Source organism: Equus asinus, chromosome 17 (assembly GCF_041296235.1).
Source record: "Equus asinus isolate D_3611 breed Donkey chromosome 17, EquAss-T2T_v2, whole genome shotgun sequence".
NCBI classification, from domain to species: domain Eukaryota; kingdom Metazoa; phylum Chordata; class Mammalia; order Perissodactyla; family Equidae; genus Equus; species Equus asinus.
Window position 1 is genome coordinate 50,875,015 of NC_091806.1, and position 17,558 is coordinate 50,892,572.

General features: G+C 65.7%; 1 protein-coding gene across 18 annotated transcripts in view; it reads left to right on the top strand.

Moving 5' to 3' along the window:
• Window positions 1-17,558, top strand: part of BRSK2 (BR serine/threonine kinase 2) — a 68,743-nt gene that overhangs the window by 42,537 nt on the left and 8,648 nt on the right. For 12 of the 18 annotated variants that reach the window (XR_006514998.2, XR_006515000.2, XR_006514999.2 and 9 more), the window contains exons 2-16: window positions 43-137; window positions 1,622-1,707; window positions 4,411-4,551; window positions 5,019-5,135; window positions 5,933-5,966; window positions 6,158-6,226; window positions 6,339-6,485; window positions 8,550-8,581; window positions 8,916-9,080; window positions 9,248-9,345; window positions 9,426-9,576; window positions 11,471-11,536; window positions 13,525-13,585; window positions 14,361-14,568; window positions 15,278-15,326. Coding sequence is in view for 14 of the 18 variants with exons in the window: in XM_044749620.2 (XP_044605555.1) it covers window positions 43-137; window positions 1,622-1,707; window positions 4,411-4,551; window positions 5,019-5,135; window positions 5,933-5,966; window positions 6,158-6,226; window positions 6,339-6,485; window positions 8,550-8,581; window positions 8,916-9,080; window positions 9,248-9,345; window positions 9,426-9,576; window positions 11,471-11,536; window positions 13,525-13,585; window positions 14,361-14,568; window positions 15,278-15,326 (1,519 nt within the window). In the remaining 4 variants the exon portion in view is untranslated. Of the gene's footprint in view, window positions 1-42; window positions 138-1,621; window positions 1,712-4,410; window positions 4,552-5,018; window positions 5,136-5,932; window positions 5,967-6,157; window positions 6,227-6,338; window positions 6,486-8,549; window positions 8,582-8,915; window positions 9,081-9,247; window positions 9,346-9,425; window positions 9,577-11,470; window positions 11,537-13,524; window positions 13,586-14,360; window positions 14,569-15,277; window positions 15,327-17,558 lie in introns of those variants that run through there. The other 6 variants (XR_011495249.1, XM_044749632.2, XM_044749633.2 and 3 more) reach the window with 2 other exon arrangements.

Here is a 17,558-nt window from a genome sequence, read left to right on the forward strand (position 1 = left end):
CGAGGCCCCAGATGGGGTCTGATGGGCTTCTCCCCGCCGCAGGCCTCGTGAAGCTGGGGGTTCACTGTGTCACGTGCCAGAAGGTGGCCATCAAAATCGTCAACCGGGAGAAGCTCAGCGAGTCTGTGCTGATGAAGGTGAACCACAAGCCGGGGTCTGGGGGGGCAGGCGGGGCCTCGAGACCAGCCTGGGGTAGCCCTGCGGTGGGTGCCCCGTGGGTGGGGCCGAGAGCTGGGCTGCAGCAAAGCCAGCCCAGATGGGTCCTGCCCTGGCCTGCTCCTTGCGTCCCTCACCCCTGCACACCCTCTCCTGCTGGCAGCAGAGCTGGCTCCCTCTCCTGGCCTCCATCAGTCTGGTCAGTCTATCACCACCCAGCACATGGGCCCCTCCCCTCCAGCCCTACCCACCCTTTCTCCCTGCTTCAGCCAGGGGCCTGGGGCACGGCCAGGTGCTGTTCTGACCTGCTGGGACAGCAGGTTGGGCATCAGTTTCCAGTTAGAATCAGGACAAGACCCCTGCCCTGAGGAAGAAAGAGGACGTGATAGGCTCCCTCCTTCCCACTGCCCCCCCAGTCCTGGGAGCCCCCCGCAGCCTCGTGGGGGAGTCTGGCCCCCTTGGGGCTGGAGCAGACTCCATGTGGGTGGAGGACTCCTGGGGTCTGCCCAGACACTCAGTGGGGAGGGGCTGCGCAGGCCTCGGGGTGTCCATCTGCCTGCTCACACGTGGGTGTGGGTGGCTGAGACCTCCCAGGTGGGTGGCCAAGCGGGGTCTGCCCCATCACCAATGGCTGCGCCCCTGAGCCCCCGCCCATGGGCTGCGCCTCTTGGACCCTCCACATGGTTAATTCACTCGTCTGCTCAGGGCTGTAGGGCAGCGGCCTCCTGGCTCGTGGGGCCGTGATAAGGGCTCTGCCCAGGCGGGGGAGATGTGCAGGGGGCCAGGGTGAGAGCCAGGGACACAATGAGGACCCCTCTGGCTGCTGGGGGCAGGGAGGGACTTGGGCCCAACTGGGAAACCCCAGGGACCTGAGGTGGGACGGTTTTAAGAGGAGGCGGGGGTCCCTTGGATGGGTGGGGGCAGTGCAAGCAGGGGGCAGGCAGGTTGCGACCCTGCCTTGGACAGCGCCTGGCTGGGGCCTGGGCTCTGGCTGGGGCACTGGAACTCATGGGTTCAGTGTGCTGCCCATGAGGTCTCTGAGGGGAGGGACAGGTGCTCAGTGGAAGGGGGTCTGGGGCTGTAACTGGGCCCACCCCACCACGGCCTGCAGGGACCAGGTGCGGCCGGGGGAGGGGTGGGGCCCTGTGCAATGTGACATGGACGGCTGGCCCACACGGGTGGAAAGCCCACCCTAGACTGGCCCCGCTCCAAAGCCCCGTGCTGCCCCCTGAGCCCACTGAGGCATCCCGAGGGGCTCAGTCCACTCAGACCCCTCAGTCTCCCACCAGTGGGAGGCTCCTGAGGGCAGGTGGGCAGCGGTGTCCGTGTCTGCCCATAGCCTGGCCCCGTACGCGGCGTCAGACGTCGAGCCTCAGAGCGCAGGGACGGGCGGTGGGTGGAGGTGGGGGTTGTGAGGGAATGAACCCCTGCCCCCACCGTGACGTGCTTCCTTCTTCCCGAGCAGGTAGAGCGGGAGATTGCCATCCTGAAGCTCATCGAGCACCCTCACGTCCTAAAGCTGCACGACGTTTATGAAAACAAAAAATATTTGTAGGTATTGCTGGGTCCAGAGAGCTGGGGTGGCCAGAGGTGGGGCTGGGGGCCTTGGGCAGTGGAACTGGGCAGGGAGCCGTCTTAGGAGGGGCTCTGAAGGCCGATCCCCAGGCCGTGGCGGTCACTGCTCCTTGACCAGACCCGTGGCCTGCTCTGCTGGAGACTGGCAGAGCCACCAGCCTGAGCCACCAGGTGGAGTGGGGCTTCCTGGAGGAGTGGGCTGCCGGTGGGGGTCAAGGGGAAGGCGCCTCTGGGACCCTCTCTCCCTGGCCCCAGCGAGCCTTGACCCCATCAGTGCTGGGGACTGCCACTCTCCCTCCCCACTCACACTGAGCCCCCGTCTGCTCCCTCACCGGGCTGGGGACCCTAGGCTGGCTGACTGTACTTTCGCCACCCCAGACCCCTCACCCAGTCTGTTGTCCCACCCACCAACCCTCCTGGGGACGCCTGGCCCCGGGCTGCTGAGTATGCCTTACCTCCTGTCACACCTTGGCTGCCGAGGCCAGTGGAAACCTCACTGTCCCCTGCAGACCTGGGTCGGAATCCTGGTGCCCCCAGGTCACCAGCCCTCTGCGCTCAGCGAGCTCGCTGGGGCTGCAGGTGGCGGTCACCACAGGCTCACCTCCGGGGAGCATCCAGCTCTGCCACTGCTGCATGTGTGACTGTAGGAAGGCTCCTGGCCCTCTGTGCCGTGTCCCTGAGGGAGGGGCTCTCCTGCAGTTTCCTCGGGGACATGCAGATTGAGGACATGAGACACAAGGGCTGGCTCGACCCCTGAGTACAACCCCGACCCCCAGCCACCCTCGTCCTAGAGCCCTGGGCACCTGATGCAGGCCGACCAGCTGCCCAGGTGGCCGTCCTCAGCCCCTGGGCACTGCCCTGGGCAGTGGAGGTGGGGCAGGAGGCCGGTGCGAGGGCAGCCCTGGGGGAGCAGGAGGGCTTGGGACCCAGTGTCCCCCTGGCAGGTTACTCACTCTCTCTGCACCTCAGTTTCCTCGTGCATGACGGTGTCACCACTACGCCAGCTGGGGTCCCAGCCAGCACAATGGCCAACTCCAAGTGTTTAATGAGGGTGGAGTGCCAGGAGCTGCCCTGCATGGGGGACCTCAGTCACCACGGGCCTGGGCCCTGACACTGGTGGACTGCGGAACTTGGCCACCATTAGGGCCTTGATGAGGTGCAATGGGGCCACACCACACTCCTGCCCTCGCCCCCACTGGCCTGATCAACCACCTGGCATTATCTTAGTGGCATCCTGTGGGTTTGGGATGCAGGGTGTGTGGCCATGCCCCCTGCACACCTAGGACATGGGACCCCTCGCACCTCTGTGGCTGCTGAGTCACTCGTGAGGCAGACACACAGGCGACAGCAGAGCCTGAGGTTCAAGGAGGCCAACATGGGGCCAGGCAGTTGGGGAGGGGCCTGGGACGGCGGGGCCAGGTGGGCACAGTTCGGCAAAGGTGACGGGAATGGGGGACCTGGACGCAGGCAGACAGGTAGCCGGTCCAGGGGATTGCAGGGGCCAAGGTGGGGCCCTGCTCCACCTCACAGACAGGCTCCTTGTGCCCAGGGCCCCCAGCCCACTGACCCCTCAATTCCTGCAAAACCAGACCTTGAGACAGCTGGTCACTTTTGATCCCACGGCCGCCAGGCACGCCCCTGAGGCCCTGGTCCTGCCAGCCCTTGTCCTGTGTGGCTCCTCTCATGATCTTCTCCTCTCATGCCTCCCCCCGAAAAGCCACTGCAGCCTGCCCGGGACCCCACCCTCACCAGTTCCTACCAGTGACTCCTCGGGAGTGTGCTCAGTGTCCCGACCAGGCTCCCCTGAGGCCCCGCAGGCATCAGAGTCCATTGTCCCAGGGACCCGCCACTTCTCCCAGAAACCACCCTGGTCAGGCCCCACCACAGGTTCAGCTCGTACACAGCCCGCTTCTCACCCCCCTTTCAGAGGGGTGCGGGTCCCCCCAGCCACCATCACCCCAGCCAGAGCCTGGACACCTTCCTCCACCTGACCTCCCCGTCCTGTCTCAGCCCCCACCCCACAGCCCTGCACAGCTGCCCAGATGTCCTTGGTCCCTGGACCCCTGCTTGGCGCTGTGATGCAGTTGAGGGGAGGGTGCAAAGGGCCTGGCTGAGCAGAGGGGCATCCGGTCCCTCCAGTAGCCCAGTCCCCACCCCTGGCACCGCTCCAGCCACACTGAGCCAAGTCAGGGGCAGTTGCCACCCTGCCAGCTGGGACACACCCACCCAGGCCCTCCTCCTACCCCTTCCCCTCTGTCTTCCCAGACCTCCTTTGAGGGAGAGCTTCCCCACACCCCCGGCTGCACCCTACTAGCCCCTCGCCTACTCCCTTTTGACGTCTGTCCTGCTGGCCAGGGCTCCCTGAGGGCCCGACGGTCTGATCCATCCTGTTGTTGGGAAGTTCTGCCTGGGCTGGCCAGGGAGGGCTGGAAGGGCCGAGGCCATGGCTCACACAAGGTCCAACCACAGTACCTCTCTCGCCTCGGGCCAGCATCCCTCAGCTGGGGGGCCATGTAGCCCTGCTCCCTGGCCCCAGGCACCAGAGATGCCTCCAACAGGCTGCCCTCGAGGTGGGGCCTCATGCTGAAGGTGCCAGGACACGATGGTGGCTCTAGCTGGGTGGCCCTGGGGTGGACCGGGCACGCTGTGTGTGCCCACTGACGCCCGCCATCCCCGCAGATACCTGGTGCTAGAACACGTGTCTGGAGGTGAGCTCTTCGACTACCTGGTCAAAAAGGGGAGGCTGACCCCCAAAGAGGCGCGCAAGTTCTTCCGGCAGATCATCTCGGCGCTAGACTTCTGCCACAGCCACTCCATATGGTACGCGCCCGTGCCTCCAGGCGCCCCCATCACCCCAGGAGTGCCTCCCCCGACTCTTGCATTCCCCTATCCCCTTGGAGTAGACAGTACATCTCTTACTGACTCCTCAAGGGCCTCAGGACATTTTCTGCCAGGTGCCCACCCAAGAGTTGAAAGCCTCTCCTCGGCTTTTTCAGGGCGTCCTCGGTCTGGGGGCCCCAGGTTGGCCTCCGCGCAGAGCGGTGTGGGGGAAGCAGCGAAGGGAATGGGGCCTCAGGGAGCAAAGCAGAGCCTGCCCAGGGGCCACAAGAGCCAGCAGTGCGACCCAAGAGAGCCTGTCCCTCCATCCCACAGACCAGAGCCCAGGCAGGCCACGTGAGATGGGCTGCCTGTGACATCACCAGGAGCTGCCATTGGCCTCATGCTGTGTGGTGGGGAGGGAAGGGGAGACAGCTCTGGGCCCTTCAGCCTGACCCGGTTCCTTCCAGCCACAGGGACCTGAAACCAGAGAACTTGCTGCTGGATGAGAAGAACAACATCCGCATCGCGGACTTCGGGATGGCCTCCCTGCAGGTGGGCGACAGCCTGCTGGAGACCAGCTGTGGGTGAGTGCATAGCTGCCTCGGCCCTGCCTGCCGCTGCAGCCCTGCACCCCTGCCAGCTCTACACAGGCTCGGAGAGGTGGCCCAGATGCTGCTGCCCCAGCCCAGCCCATGGATGCACGTGGGGTCTCTGTGTCTGCCCGGCCAGGTGGCCCTGCAGCCCCAGGGCCTCCCTCCAGGCCCCCACAGCCTGGGCTGGAGGCAGGACCCCTGGCTCTGCCCCCGGCTCTGGCTCTGGTGTGCTGTTCAGTGAAGGGGTGGCAGGTGGCCCGCCTGGCCCAGAGCCTCCCTCGGCTCTCCCACCAGGCCCTGGAAGGAGGTCCAGCCCCATGGCTGCCTGCCCTGGGGCAGGGGGAGCTGGTGCACAGCTTCCTGCTCTGTGCACCCTTAGCAGAGGGACCTAAGTTGGGACTCCAGGACATGCCCCGTGGTCCTTCCTCTGACGCCCATCTCCTTGGACCAGGAGGGATGGGCAGACTTCCCTGAGCATAGAGGAGCCCCAGCTCACAGGCCTTGGTGTCCCCCAGGGAGCATGCAGGGCATTAGGTGGTGGTGTGGTGGCACCAGAGCCCCCTGAGCCTCCTGGAAGGCGTGAGGGCCCCAGCGGGACTCCACCCCAGGGGGCAGGGAGCACCCCTCCTCCGGGCCCCTCCTGTGTCCCAGGGGCCCAGAGGTCCAGGCGGTGGACAGGGAGCAGGGACCACCCCTCATGTGGGCCCCACCTTGTATCCGGGGCAGCCCAGAGGCCCAGGCCACGGACAGTGGTGCTGCCTTGAGCCCTGACGCTGGTTTCCCTTCAGGTCGCCCCACTATGCCTGCCCCGAGGTGATCCGGGTAAGTGGCCATTGCCCGCGGCCCCCACTCCAGGCCCTATCTGTCCACGGGGCCTCCCACCCCAGCCCTCGGGGAGGTCTGAGGGTCCACGTGTCCTTGGACAGCCCACGGGGCGACTCCCAGACCCTGGCCCGGGCCCCTCGCCGGCAAGCCCCGGCCCTGCGCCCGCGCCCACCGCACTGTGTCTGCAGGGGGAGAAGTATGACGGCCGCAAGGCGGACGTGTGGAGCTGCGGGGTGATCCTGTTCGCCTTGCTGGTGGTGAGACCCCGTCCCGGCCCCCATCCATCTCTGTCCCCGCCCCTCACCCCGCCCCACCCCGCCCGGCCACCGCCCACCCTCCTTCCCGCGATGACCCCCTTCCGGCCGGCAGGGGGCGCTGCCCTTCGACGACGACAACCTGCGGCAGCTGCTGGAGAAGGTGAAGCGGGGCGTGTTCCACATGCCGCACTTCATCCCGCCCGACTGCCAGAGCCTGCTGCGCGGCATGATCGAGGTGGACGCCGCGCGGCGCCTCACGGTGCGTCCGCCGCCTGCGGGCGAGGCTCCTCTGCACCCGCCTCCCAGGGCGAGGGGCGCTGCCCACGGGGACGGCCCTGTGCGCGCGAGTGTGTACGGAGCCCTGGGTGTGCGCGAGTGTGCGCAGAGGGCGTGTGCGTGCACATGTGAGAGTGTGTGCACAGCTGTGTGTGACTGCATGAACAGGCGTGTGTGGGCGTGTGCATGGGTTTGTGAGTGTGCACACGTGCACAGGTATATGGGCACATGCACACAGGTAACAGTACGTGCACAGAGGCATGAGTGTGTGTGAGAATAGGAGTGTGCATGCAAAGCTGTGTGTGGCATGTGCATGGGTGTGTGCGTGTGTGTGCAGGTGTGCAGGCACATGGGCACGGATGTGTGCATGTGTGCATGGGTGTGAGCGTGTGTGTGCAGGTGTGCAGGCACATGGGCACGGATGTGTGCATGCGTGCATGGGTGTGAGCGTGTGTGTGCAGGTGTGCAGGCACATGGGCATGGATGTGTGCATGCGTGCATGGGTGTGTGCGTGTGTGTGCAGGTGTGCAGGCACATGGGCATGGATGTGTGCGTGGGTGTGTGCGTGTGTGTGCAGGTGTGCAGGCACATGGGCATGGATGTGTGCATGGGTGTGAGCGTGTGTGTGCAGGTGTGCAGGCACATGGGCATGGATGTGTGCATGTGTGCATGGGTGTGAGCGTGTGTGTGCAGGTGTGCAGGCACATGGGCATGGATGTGTGCATGTGTGCATGGGTGTGAGCGTGTGTGTGCAGGTGTGCAGGCACATGGGCACGGATGTGTGCATGGGTGTGAGCGTGTGTGTGCAGGTGTGCAGGCACATGGGCACGGATGTGTGCATGCGTGCATGGGTGTGTGCGTGTGTGTGCAGGTGTGCAGGCACATGGGCATGGATGTGTGCATGGGTGTGTGCGTGTGTGTGCAGGTGTGCAGGCACATGGGCATGGATGTGTGCATGGGTGTGTGCGTGTGTGTGCAGGTGTGCAGGCACATGGGCATGGATGTGTGCATGTGTGCATGGGTGTGAGCGTGTGCCGGGCACAGGCATGTGCACAGTCCTCTGCCTGTGAGTGTGGTTCCGGAGCGCTAGGTGTGCCTGGGAGGCGAGAGTGCACCGTTACTGGCTCCCTTCTCCTGGGCCAGTGCTGTCAGCATGACCGACTCCCACGCTGGGGGATGGGAGGGTCTGAGGGAAGCCCCCCACTTCTGAAAGAAGCCCCAGGTCAGCTGTCTGTGGTCTCCTGCCAAGGGGCTAAGCTGCTGCCAAGTTTGCAGGTCCCCAGGGCGAGGGCAGTAGGACTCCCCTGGGTCGCCTGGTGCCCAAGAAGCCGCCCTCTCCCTCCCTCCCCAGCAAAGCTGTCCTGAGTCTGGGTGGGGGGCTCGGCCCGTGGGCCTCCTGCTTGTACCTTCCCCCCAGCCCCTCCCCACGCAGATGGGCTGGGCCTGGCTGCTTCCCCTGCTCTCCTCCCTCACACCTCCTTCCCAGAGCCCCAAGAGGGACCCGAAGCATAGGCCACCAGGCCCCCGCCCCTGCCTGCGGCTCCCACTCCTCCCCTCCCCAACTGCTTGCTTTCTCTAGGCTGGCATTTCCTCTTCACTTGGGAGGGCAGGTCAGGGGAGCTAGCCTGGAGCCTCTGGGAATGCAGCCCTCCCCCTCCTTACGCCCCCACCCCGCCCCACATCTCCCATCCTCCCCCTTCCCACTCCTCGCCCTCCCTTGCCCCCTCCCCTCCTCATCCACCCTCTCTCCCTTCTCCCCCTCCCCCATCCTTCCCCTCCCCTGCCCCTCCTCCGCTTTCCCCTTCTCTCCCTCCCCCTCCCCTTCCTCTCCCTCTCTCCTCCTCATCCTTGTTCTCCCCTCATCTTCCCCTCCCCTCCCCCTCCTGTCCTCCCCCATCTCCATCCTCTCTTCTCCACCCCCTCCCCCTCCTCTCTCTCCAGCTCCTGTCCCCCTCCCCTCCTGTGCCTCCCCCTCCTGCTCCCTCTGGCTTCCTAACGTGGGCTCTCTCCTTCCCCCTACTAACTCCCTGTTTCTCTTTCCTCGTAGCTAGAGCACATTCAGAAACACACATGGTATATGTAAGTAGCTTCTCCTCCCACTCCTCGCCTGCTTGCCTGTGGCTGTGGCCTGGAGGGCCTGCTAGGGAAGGGGGGGGGGGGGTGTGAGGACCCAGCGCAGGCCTGCCCCAGCCTTGGCTGCCTGGTCAGCTCTCAGGGCCCCTGGGCTGGCCTGCACTGGGCACAGGCAGAATGCAGGAGGTGTGCAGGGGCTGGCGCAGGGGGAGCAGCAGGACTCAGGGTCCCCAGGAAGGGGTGGGCCTCCCGGCTTCCCGCCCTCCTGGCCACCTCAGGGTGGGGGTGGAGGAGCCTCCGCTGGGCCAGAGGTGAGTGGCCGCTGCCCTGTCATCCACAGAGGGGGCAAGAACGAGCCGGAGCCTGAGCAGCCCATTCCCCGCAAGGTGCAGATCCGCTCACTGCCCAGCCTGGAGGACATTGACCCTGATGTGCTGGATAGCATGCACTCGCTGGGCTGCTTCCGCGACCGCAACAAGCTGCTGCAGGACCTGCTGTCCGAGGAGTGCGTCTGTGGGGACACCCACCCAGGCGGGCGGCAGAGCCGGGAGTGTTCGTAGGAGGCGGTGGGGAGTGGGTGCCCTGGGGAACACAGAGTGGCCCCGGGGACCATCACCCAGGAACGGATGTGCCCTGGGGCCAGGCCTCCTCACCGCCTCTCGCCTGCTGCAGGGAGAACCAGGAGAAGATGATCTACTTCCTCCTCCTGGACCGGAAGGAGAGGTACCCAAGCCACGAGGACGAGGACCTGCCCCCAAGGAATGAAATAGGTACAGCCCCAGGGGCCCAGCCTCACACCACCCTTTGGTCCCACGCGGGCTGCCCGGCCCTGACCCCCCTCTGCATGCAGACCCTCCCCGGAAGCGTGTGGACTCCCCGATGCTGAACCGGCACGGCAAGCGACGGCCAGAGCGCAAGTCCATGGAGGTGCTCAGCGTGACGGACGGTGGCTCCCCGGTGCCCGCACGGAGGGCCATCGAGATGGCTCAGCACGGCCAGAGGTGCGTGCCTTCCAGAGGGCCCGGTGCTCCGGCTCCTGTTCCCTGGCCTGGTCGGTGTCAGCACCCTCATGGGCCGGCTGGGCCTGGCCTAGCTCATCTCTGCCCCCTGGCCCTGGGCTGCGCCGAGGCCACTGGGCGGGGTGGACTGTGCCGTGCCGAGGACTCGGCTGCTTGGGCTGCGCTGGCTGCACTGGGCTGAGCTGGGCTGAGCTGGGTTGGGCTGCACTGGGCTAGACTGGGCTGGATTGGGCTGAGCTGGGCTGGGCTGGACTGGGCTGTGCTGGGCTGGGCTGCACTGGGCTGCACTGGGCTGGACTGGGCTGAGCTGGACTGGACTGGACTGACCTGGGCTGAGCTGGGCTGGACTGAGATAGACTAAACTGGAGGGGCCTGGACTGAGCTGAACGGGACTGAACTGGGCTGGACTGGAAGGGCCTGGACTGGGCTGGGCTGAGCTGAACGGGACTGAACTGGGCTGGACTGGAGGAGACTGGGCTGAACTGGGCTGGACTGGGCTGGGCTGAAATGGACTGAACTGGAGTGGACTGATCTGAAGTGGACTAGTCTGAGCTGGACTGTACTGGACTGAGCTGGGCTGGGTTTAACTGGGCTGGGCTGGGCTGTCCTATCCTGTCCCCACTTGACATTGGCCTCAGGCAGTGTTGTGCAGGGATGTGGAATTCTGGGAGCAATGAGCAGGTCTGGCTATCCCGACAGATCCCCTGGAGGAAGGACAGGGTCTGGGCCCCACAGCACCTCAGCTGAGTGGCAGCCAGCTGGGCGAGGCTCTTGGCAAATCCTCACCCTGGTGCTGAGTGTGACCTGTTGGGGGCAAGGCCCAATGTTCCTGCCCAGTGGGGGCTTCAGCCATCTGGGGACAGCCCTGGGGCCTTGGAGCACCACAGGAAGTCCCAGCAGCCTTGGCCACCCCTGGACAGCTAGCGCTAGGTGCTGGGCCAGGCAGGCCTCCTGTGGAATTTGGCAGTAAATGGGGACCACAGGGCAGCAAGGCCCCCATCAGGATGAAACTGGGCTGGTGGTCCATAGCCCCCGGGTGGTCCCAGGCCCTCCCCCAGGGAACCAGGCTGGCTGGCTCAGCCTCCGACCTGGGGTCCCCGCCCTCTGAGGCCTCCTTCCAGGTCTCCAGACAGCCATGGACACGCCCGTGGGCTCCTGCATTGGGGGGTCGAGAGGAGGAGCAGGAGGAAGGTCCTGTTGGCTGAGCTCCTGCCCTGACCACACCTGGCCTCTTGCTTGTGGTGGGCGCACCTCCCCCAGCAGGCCCCCAGGGGAGAGTGGCCCCCTCCAAGCGGCTCACTGAAAGGTCACCTCTCGCCAGCCCGCCTTCCCACAAGACAGGCTGAGTGCTGACCGCCTCCCCATACCAGCTGCGCCGCAGCCCTGCCACGCCACCTGCCTGGGGCAGGGGCAGGGGCATGGGCCCGGCGTGGGAGCCCACCCTGCCGTGGTTCCTGCTCTGCCTTCCAGGCCCCACTGCCTGGGAAACAGGGTGCTGGGATGAGGTGTGGACCATCCCGATGGTCACCTTTGTAAAGCCCTTTTCCTCTTGGCTCCTCCCCACCAGCTGCTGCTCCGGGCTCTGCTGCCTCTTCTGGCTTGGCCACTTAGCACTGGGCCACAGCAGGCCACCTCCTGGAGCTAAGGGGTCCTGGGCATCCTCCAAGGCCTGTCCAGCCGCCCTGCCCAGCAGGTCACCAGGGAAGGATGCACTGTGGCCCTGGTGCTCTCCTGCCCGACCGCCCCTGGCGTCCGTGTGCCCTGGCAGGGGGCCAGGTGCCTGCGCCCAGCCCAGTGCTGTGTGGTGGGCAGGCCTCCTGGACTGCCAGCGGGGCTGTGTCAGTAACTCTCTTCTCTCGCTTTGTTCCTGCTGTAGTAAAGCAATGTTCAGTAAAAGCCTGGATATCGCTGAAGCCCACCCCCAATTCAGCAAAGAAGACAGGTACACACCCTGCCCACCCACCCCCGCCCCCTGCCCTGATGGCCACAGTGGGCCTGGTGGCAGGGCTGGGCCTGAGGCGCGTCCGGCTCTCTCCCTTTGGCCGGGGAAGGGCCTGGCCAGGGTAGGCAGAGCCCAGCAGGAGGAGAGGGCTGCTGGGGCGAGGCCGACGGCCAGCCTGCGAGGGGCCGGGAGACCCACAGTGCTCTCCCTGCCCTGGGACCCCAGTGGCTGCAGGCTGTGAGACCCCTTCTGGCCTGCCCTTGCCCTGTGGCCGGTGGGCCTCTGTGGCCCTGGTTAACCTCCCCTCCCTGTTCTGCATGGCCCCTGGGTCCTGGGGCCGCCCTGCTGCCCACAAGGGCCTGAGTGGACGCGTCACCAGGGCCACTTGGCCCCCCGACTCCTGCGGGCTGCAGGCTCCCCAAGGAGGCTGCAGGAGGTGGGACAGTCCAGAGGCCTCTGCATGGGGCCAGTCCTCCTGAGCCCCCGGGGCCCTGCACCTGTAGGCTCTGCTGCCTGTGGGCACCGGTGGTCAGGCCTCACCCTATCCCCCTGCTCCAGCCCCGCCTGCCTTTTCTGGGTTCTGGTGCCGTCCTTCCTATTGCAGGCAGCTCCAGCCTGGTTTCCAGGGGCCTCCTGGTTGGACAGGTGTGGACGTGGCTCCCACCCGCTGCTGCTTTTCTGCTTTCTTGTGCCAAGCGACGAGCTCGTGGCTGGCTCAGTGGGAGGTCTGCTCATGGCTGCTGCCTCTGCCAGCCTGTGGCTGCTGGGGCAGGCACCAGCTGGGACCGACTGGCCCCCAGCTCCCTTATGCAACATCTGAAAGCTTCAGCCCTGGCCTGGCTCTGAGCACCATCTTGGCCGCGAGGGGTCAGGCTAGGGGCTAGGAGCAGGGTCCGCAGCGCCCCCAGCTCCATAGCTGTCAGGTCAAGAGTAGGACACTCGTCGCCATGGGGCCCCAGCCCACAGGTGCCAGCGTGGGCTCAGCTTCTCCCCGAGGCCCAGGGGCCGGGCCGTGGTGTGGGCGGGCAAGACCCCTCCAGAGGCCAGGCGGTGGGCGAATGACCCTCACTCTCTTGTGCCCTCCTGTCCCAGGTGGCCGCCCCAGTCCCTCCCGTGTCCTCCTCCAGGACGGCAGGTGCAGGTGCCCAGGGGTGGAAGGCGTTCACTTTCCCTCAGGCCGTCGGTGTGGTGGAGAGGCCTCTGGGGGGTCCAGCTCCAGCCTCACAGGAGCAACGGCTGTGTGTGTGTCTCAGCCAGGCACACTGGGCCAGTGGGCTCTCTTTGGCCACGCCCAGGCCAGGTCTGCAGGCCATGTGGGCCAGTGGTGGACAAGGACCATGGTCCCTGCCAGTGTCCACCCTAGCCTCGTCTTGCCCAGGCCCGCCCAGTGTGAGTGAGGAGAGGGCTGTGGGCTGGCCTGCCGTGGGCAGCTCTGGGCTGGGTGGGTGGGCCATGGGCCTGGAGGGGCTGGGCTGGTGCCCAGCTGGAGGCCCACATGCAGAGACATGAGGGCTGGGCCGAGTGCAGGATTCAGAGCCCTGTGACAGCTCAGCCTTGGGGGTCAGGCCGGGCTCAGGGCAACCAGGGCATGGAGTGGACCCGGCACAGGGAATGGATTCAGTTCGCAGGGAGCCCCCATGTCCCTTTGTCCCTCCGTCCACCTAAGCCCCTGGCAGACCCTTGCTGAGGGCTCTTCTCTGCTGTCCTGGGTCTAGCACCTCGGACACGGGACAGCTGTCATGTGGTGCGGAGGAGGAGCTCCAAGGCCACCAGCCACAGCCCTGGGCCTCTGATGGGGCCTAGATGGGCTGTGGGCCTTCCTGGGCCTGGTGAGAGGCAGGGTGGGGACAGCAGGATGGCCCTGGGCAGGCCGGGCGTGCACCAGGCCAGGGCTCCAGGCCTCTTGCAGAGTCTACCTGGGGGGAGAGAGGGGCCAAGAGCCCGTGGCCCTTTCCCAGGCTGACCTGCTTCTGCGCCTGTGTCCCCAGGTCTAGGTCCATCAGCGGCGCCTCCTCAGGCCTCTCCACCAGCCCTCTCAGCAGCCCCCGGGTGAGTGACCCGCCCGCTCTCTGCAGGCTCCGGGAGGTGCCCGTGCCTCTGTGGCCGGCGGGCGCCGGGTGGGGGGAGGCTGGTGGACAGAAGCAGGCCCCGCCTCGCCTGGTCCCCGCCTGCGGCTGGGGCTGCCGCGTGGCTGCCACTGCTCTCGCTAACTGCACGCTCTTGTTCTGTCTTGTTTGTTTTCTCGTGTGTCATTTGTTTTCTTTTGTGGCAAACACCCCCCCCCCCCAACGCCTGCCTGTCCCCGCTGCTCCCGCCTGGGGTCCCGGCTTCTCTCTGGTCCTACGGGTGCTGTGTGTGCATGCGGGGGGCGGGACGGGGTGTGCACGCTGGCGCTTGGCTCTCGCGGACCCCTTGGACCCCTTACTCTACTCTCTGTCCCACGCCTGCCCTGTAGCCTGTTAGAAAGTTTGTTCTGCCCCCCCCACCCCCGGAGCTCCCCTTCGTGGCCTGCCCCACGGCCACCTCCATGGAGCCCGAAGCTTGTCGGAGTGCCTCGCGGCTGGGACACGTCCTCCCTGCACAGCCCGCCCCGCGGCCCAACCCCAAGACCCAGACCTTGCCGAGCAAGGCCAAGCTGACTGACAAGCCGCTACAGGGCACCAAGTCTAACCCGCTCCCAGCCGGCACCCAGGCCCGGCCCCCTGTCCCAGGGGGCCTCGGCCCCCAGCTGGCCCTGCCCCCGGCCTCGCCGACCCTGCCGGCCCCCGCCCGGCTCCTACCCGCCGGGACTGAACCAAACACCAAATCTGTCCCCACCATACAGGTGACCCCTCACCCCTCTCCAAGGGGCAGTCCCCTCCCTACCCCCAAGGGGACGCCCGTGCACACGCCCAAGGAGAGCCCAGCCGGCACGCCCAACCCCACGCCGCCGTCCAGTCCCAGCGTTGGAGGGGTGCCCTGGAGGACACGGCTCAACTCCATCAAGAACAGCTTCCTGGGGTCGCCCCGCTTCCACCGCCGGAAACTGCAAGGTGCGCTTGGGCCGGACGTGGCAGGGTGTATGGGGAGTAGGGCCACAGCGGGAGCACCGGCCGTCCAGCCAGTGGGGCAGGTGGGGGCTGTAGGCTACGGGCTGCCCCCTCCCCCATTTGGTGGTTCATCTGCCAACAACACTGGACAGCAGCCCATGTCCACTAGGCCGGCGCAGGCCTGGGCAGCACCTCCAGACGTCTATGTGTGCCTGAGCCTGCCCACCACGTGTGTCAGGGGTCCACTCAGAACTGCCCTCCCAGCAGGTGCAGCCTTGGGACCCCTCTTGGCTCCTTTGCTCCTCACTTAGCCCTTCGGCCTCCTTGGGCCGGGTTGCCTGAGCACGTGGGTGGTGTGGGTGCAGAAGGTCAGGAAGCCCTCGGGACCAGGGCAGCAGTTGACAGCTGACCCCTGCATGCTGGGTGCTGAGGGTCAGTCGGCACTGCCCATCTCCTGGGCCCACGGGTCGCACAGCACGGCTGATGGGTGGGACATGGAGGGCCAGTGCCATCTGTGAGGGACAGGAGGGCTGGCTGCAGGCCAGAGAAGGTGTGGCCTGGTTTCAGCACCCGTGGTCAGGACAGCTCCTGGCAGCTGGGGCTGACCTGTGCCCTTGGGTGCTGTGGATAGTGACAGCCTGCGGGTGGGGCCCTGCTGGGGGAGGGCCGTGCAGTGACCACGCTTCTCTCCTTGTCCTGCTTGTGTCTACAGTTCCAACGCCAGAGGAGATGTCCAACCTAACCCCGGAGTCGTCCCCAGAGTAAGTGGCCCTTGCCCGAGGTCGTCAGCCTCCCTCCTGGTGTCTGGATGCCAGGCACATGAGGGAGGGTCATGCTGGACTCTCCAGGTAGCAGGCCAAGGGGAGCCACGGGTGGCTCCAGGGCCGAGCAACCCAGCCTCTTGGGTCCTCCTCCTTGTCTCCCTGTGGCCCTTGGCTTACCCCCAGGTCCCTGCCCTCTGCCCCCTGCTTTGGCCACCTCCTCCCCAGTGCTCGTGGCTCTGAGTTGGGGAGCAGGGCCCGGGGCAGTGAGAGGGCCGCTGGGGAGTAAAGCCTGGCTCTTCCCGGCTCTGCTGGGAAGCCACACCCTGGGGTGGGGAGCCCAGGGCTGGCCAGACTCAAGGGATGGACAGCATAGCAATGCCTCAGAGTGACAGTCCACACCCGCCAGGAGCCCTGGCCTCCATGCTGGGAGAGCCCTTGGTAGCCAGGCTGGCTCATGTCTCTCTTCGTGCCGGACCTGGGGTCGTGGGAAGTACTGGCCTGTGGCGCCTGCAGCAGGAGCCTCTGTCAGGGCTGCCCAAGAGCAGAGCCCCCGAGTGTGGCTCGCGGGCTCGCGGATTGGAGTCCTCGAGGGGAAGACATGGCACTGTCCAGGGAGGAAGAAAGCCACGGAATGGCCCAGTGGGACACACGTCCAGGGGAGGGTGGCCTTGGTCAAGGCAGGTGTAGACCAAGCCCCCGGCTCCCCGTCCCATAAGAGGAAGCAGCAGGGGCCTGTGGGAGGCAGCAGGAACCCAGAGCTACACACACACACACACACACATGCAGATGCCACTCACCAAGATGCTCCTCTGTGGTGTCACCCGATCACACGGTGTCTGGGGCAAAGACCCTGGAGAGGCGCCGCCTGCTCCACTCTCCCCACCTTCCCCCTGGTGACCTCCATTGCACAGTCTGTGGGCTGATGGTATGAACACGAGACGTGGTGTGGGTGCCAGGCAGGGCGCCAAGGGTGAAGGTGCTGGAGAGCCGCTGTGACCTCATGCAGGCAGCCTGCGCCAAGGCACCGGGCCAGCCGTCACCTGAGCCAGAGAAGAAGCTGTTACTGAGTCTCGTGCGCCGACTGAGGCTGTGGGCCTGGCACCACTGGTGGGAGCCGGGCGAGCCGCCAAGCCAGTGGCACCCAGCACGGCGTGTGCCCTGGGGGCTGAGTTAGGGAGCGTTTTAATCCACTGTCGGCGTCCCTTCAGTCACAAGTTTCTGCTGTTGTCAGAAGCTCTCGCGAACATCCTTGGCATGTCATCGTCATATTTTCAAGGATACTTGAAAACCTCCTACAAGCAGCCTCAGCTGGTTGGGCAGTCTGCAGCCCCTCCTTCCCAGCCTGAGCCCCGTGGAGGCCTTGCCCCCTCCTGAGCGCCCTGGCCAGCACCCGCCCCTCCTGTGTGTTGACCCCTGAGTGTAGCCCCCACATGTTCGCCCACCTGAGACATCCTACCCACAGCCGCCAGCAACCCTGCATCAGCCCAGCTTCCCAGAGAAGCAGCTGGCAGGGTGTGCACGCCGGGGCTGGTGTTTTCAGGAACTGGCTCATGAGACTGGGGGCGCTGGCGAGCCTGAGACTAGGCTCGGCAGGCTGGAAGTGCAGGTTTGCATGACATTGCAGCCTTAAGTCTAAAACCTGCCGGCAGACAAGCAGGAACTCGGGCCGGCCTCCATGCTGCCATCTTGAGGAGAATTCCTCCTTTTCTGGGAAACCTCAGCCATTGCTCTGAAGGCCATCAGCTGATTGGATGAGGCCCACCACGTTTGAGAAGGTCACCTGCTTTCTCAGTCAAATGATTACCATGTCTAAAAAATATCTTTTAATAAGCAACACCCAATGTTTGACCAGGCAAGCCAAGCTGACCCTCAAGTTAACCATCACGGGCCCATCACCATCTCCCTCCGCTGGCCTTGCCAGCTCATCCAGGCTTCTTTCAGACATGGACTATTTTGTCAGATGCCAACCCCTGGGTTCCAAAGTACAAAAGTCAGATTCCATTGTTATTCTTCCATCTTTTTCATCAAGGGAGAAGCAGGTTCCGGAACCACTTCCCTGAGCACCTCCTGGGCTCCAGGCCCTGGGACAGGTGCTGGGGTCCAGCGGTGAGCAGGCTGGGGTAGCAGCCTACCCTGGAGTGTGGGATACAGAGCCGATGGCCAGAGAGCAGCTGGATGTGGGGAAGGACGCTGAGGTGGCTGAGCACCGGCGTGGGGTCCGCAAGGAAG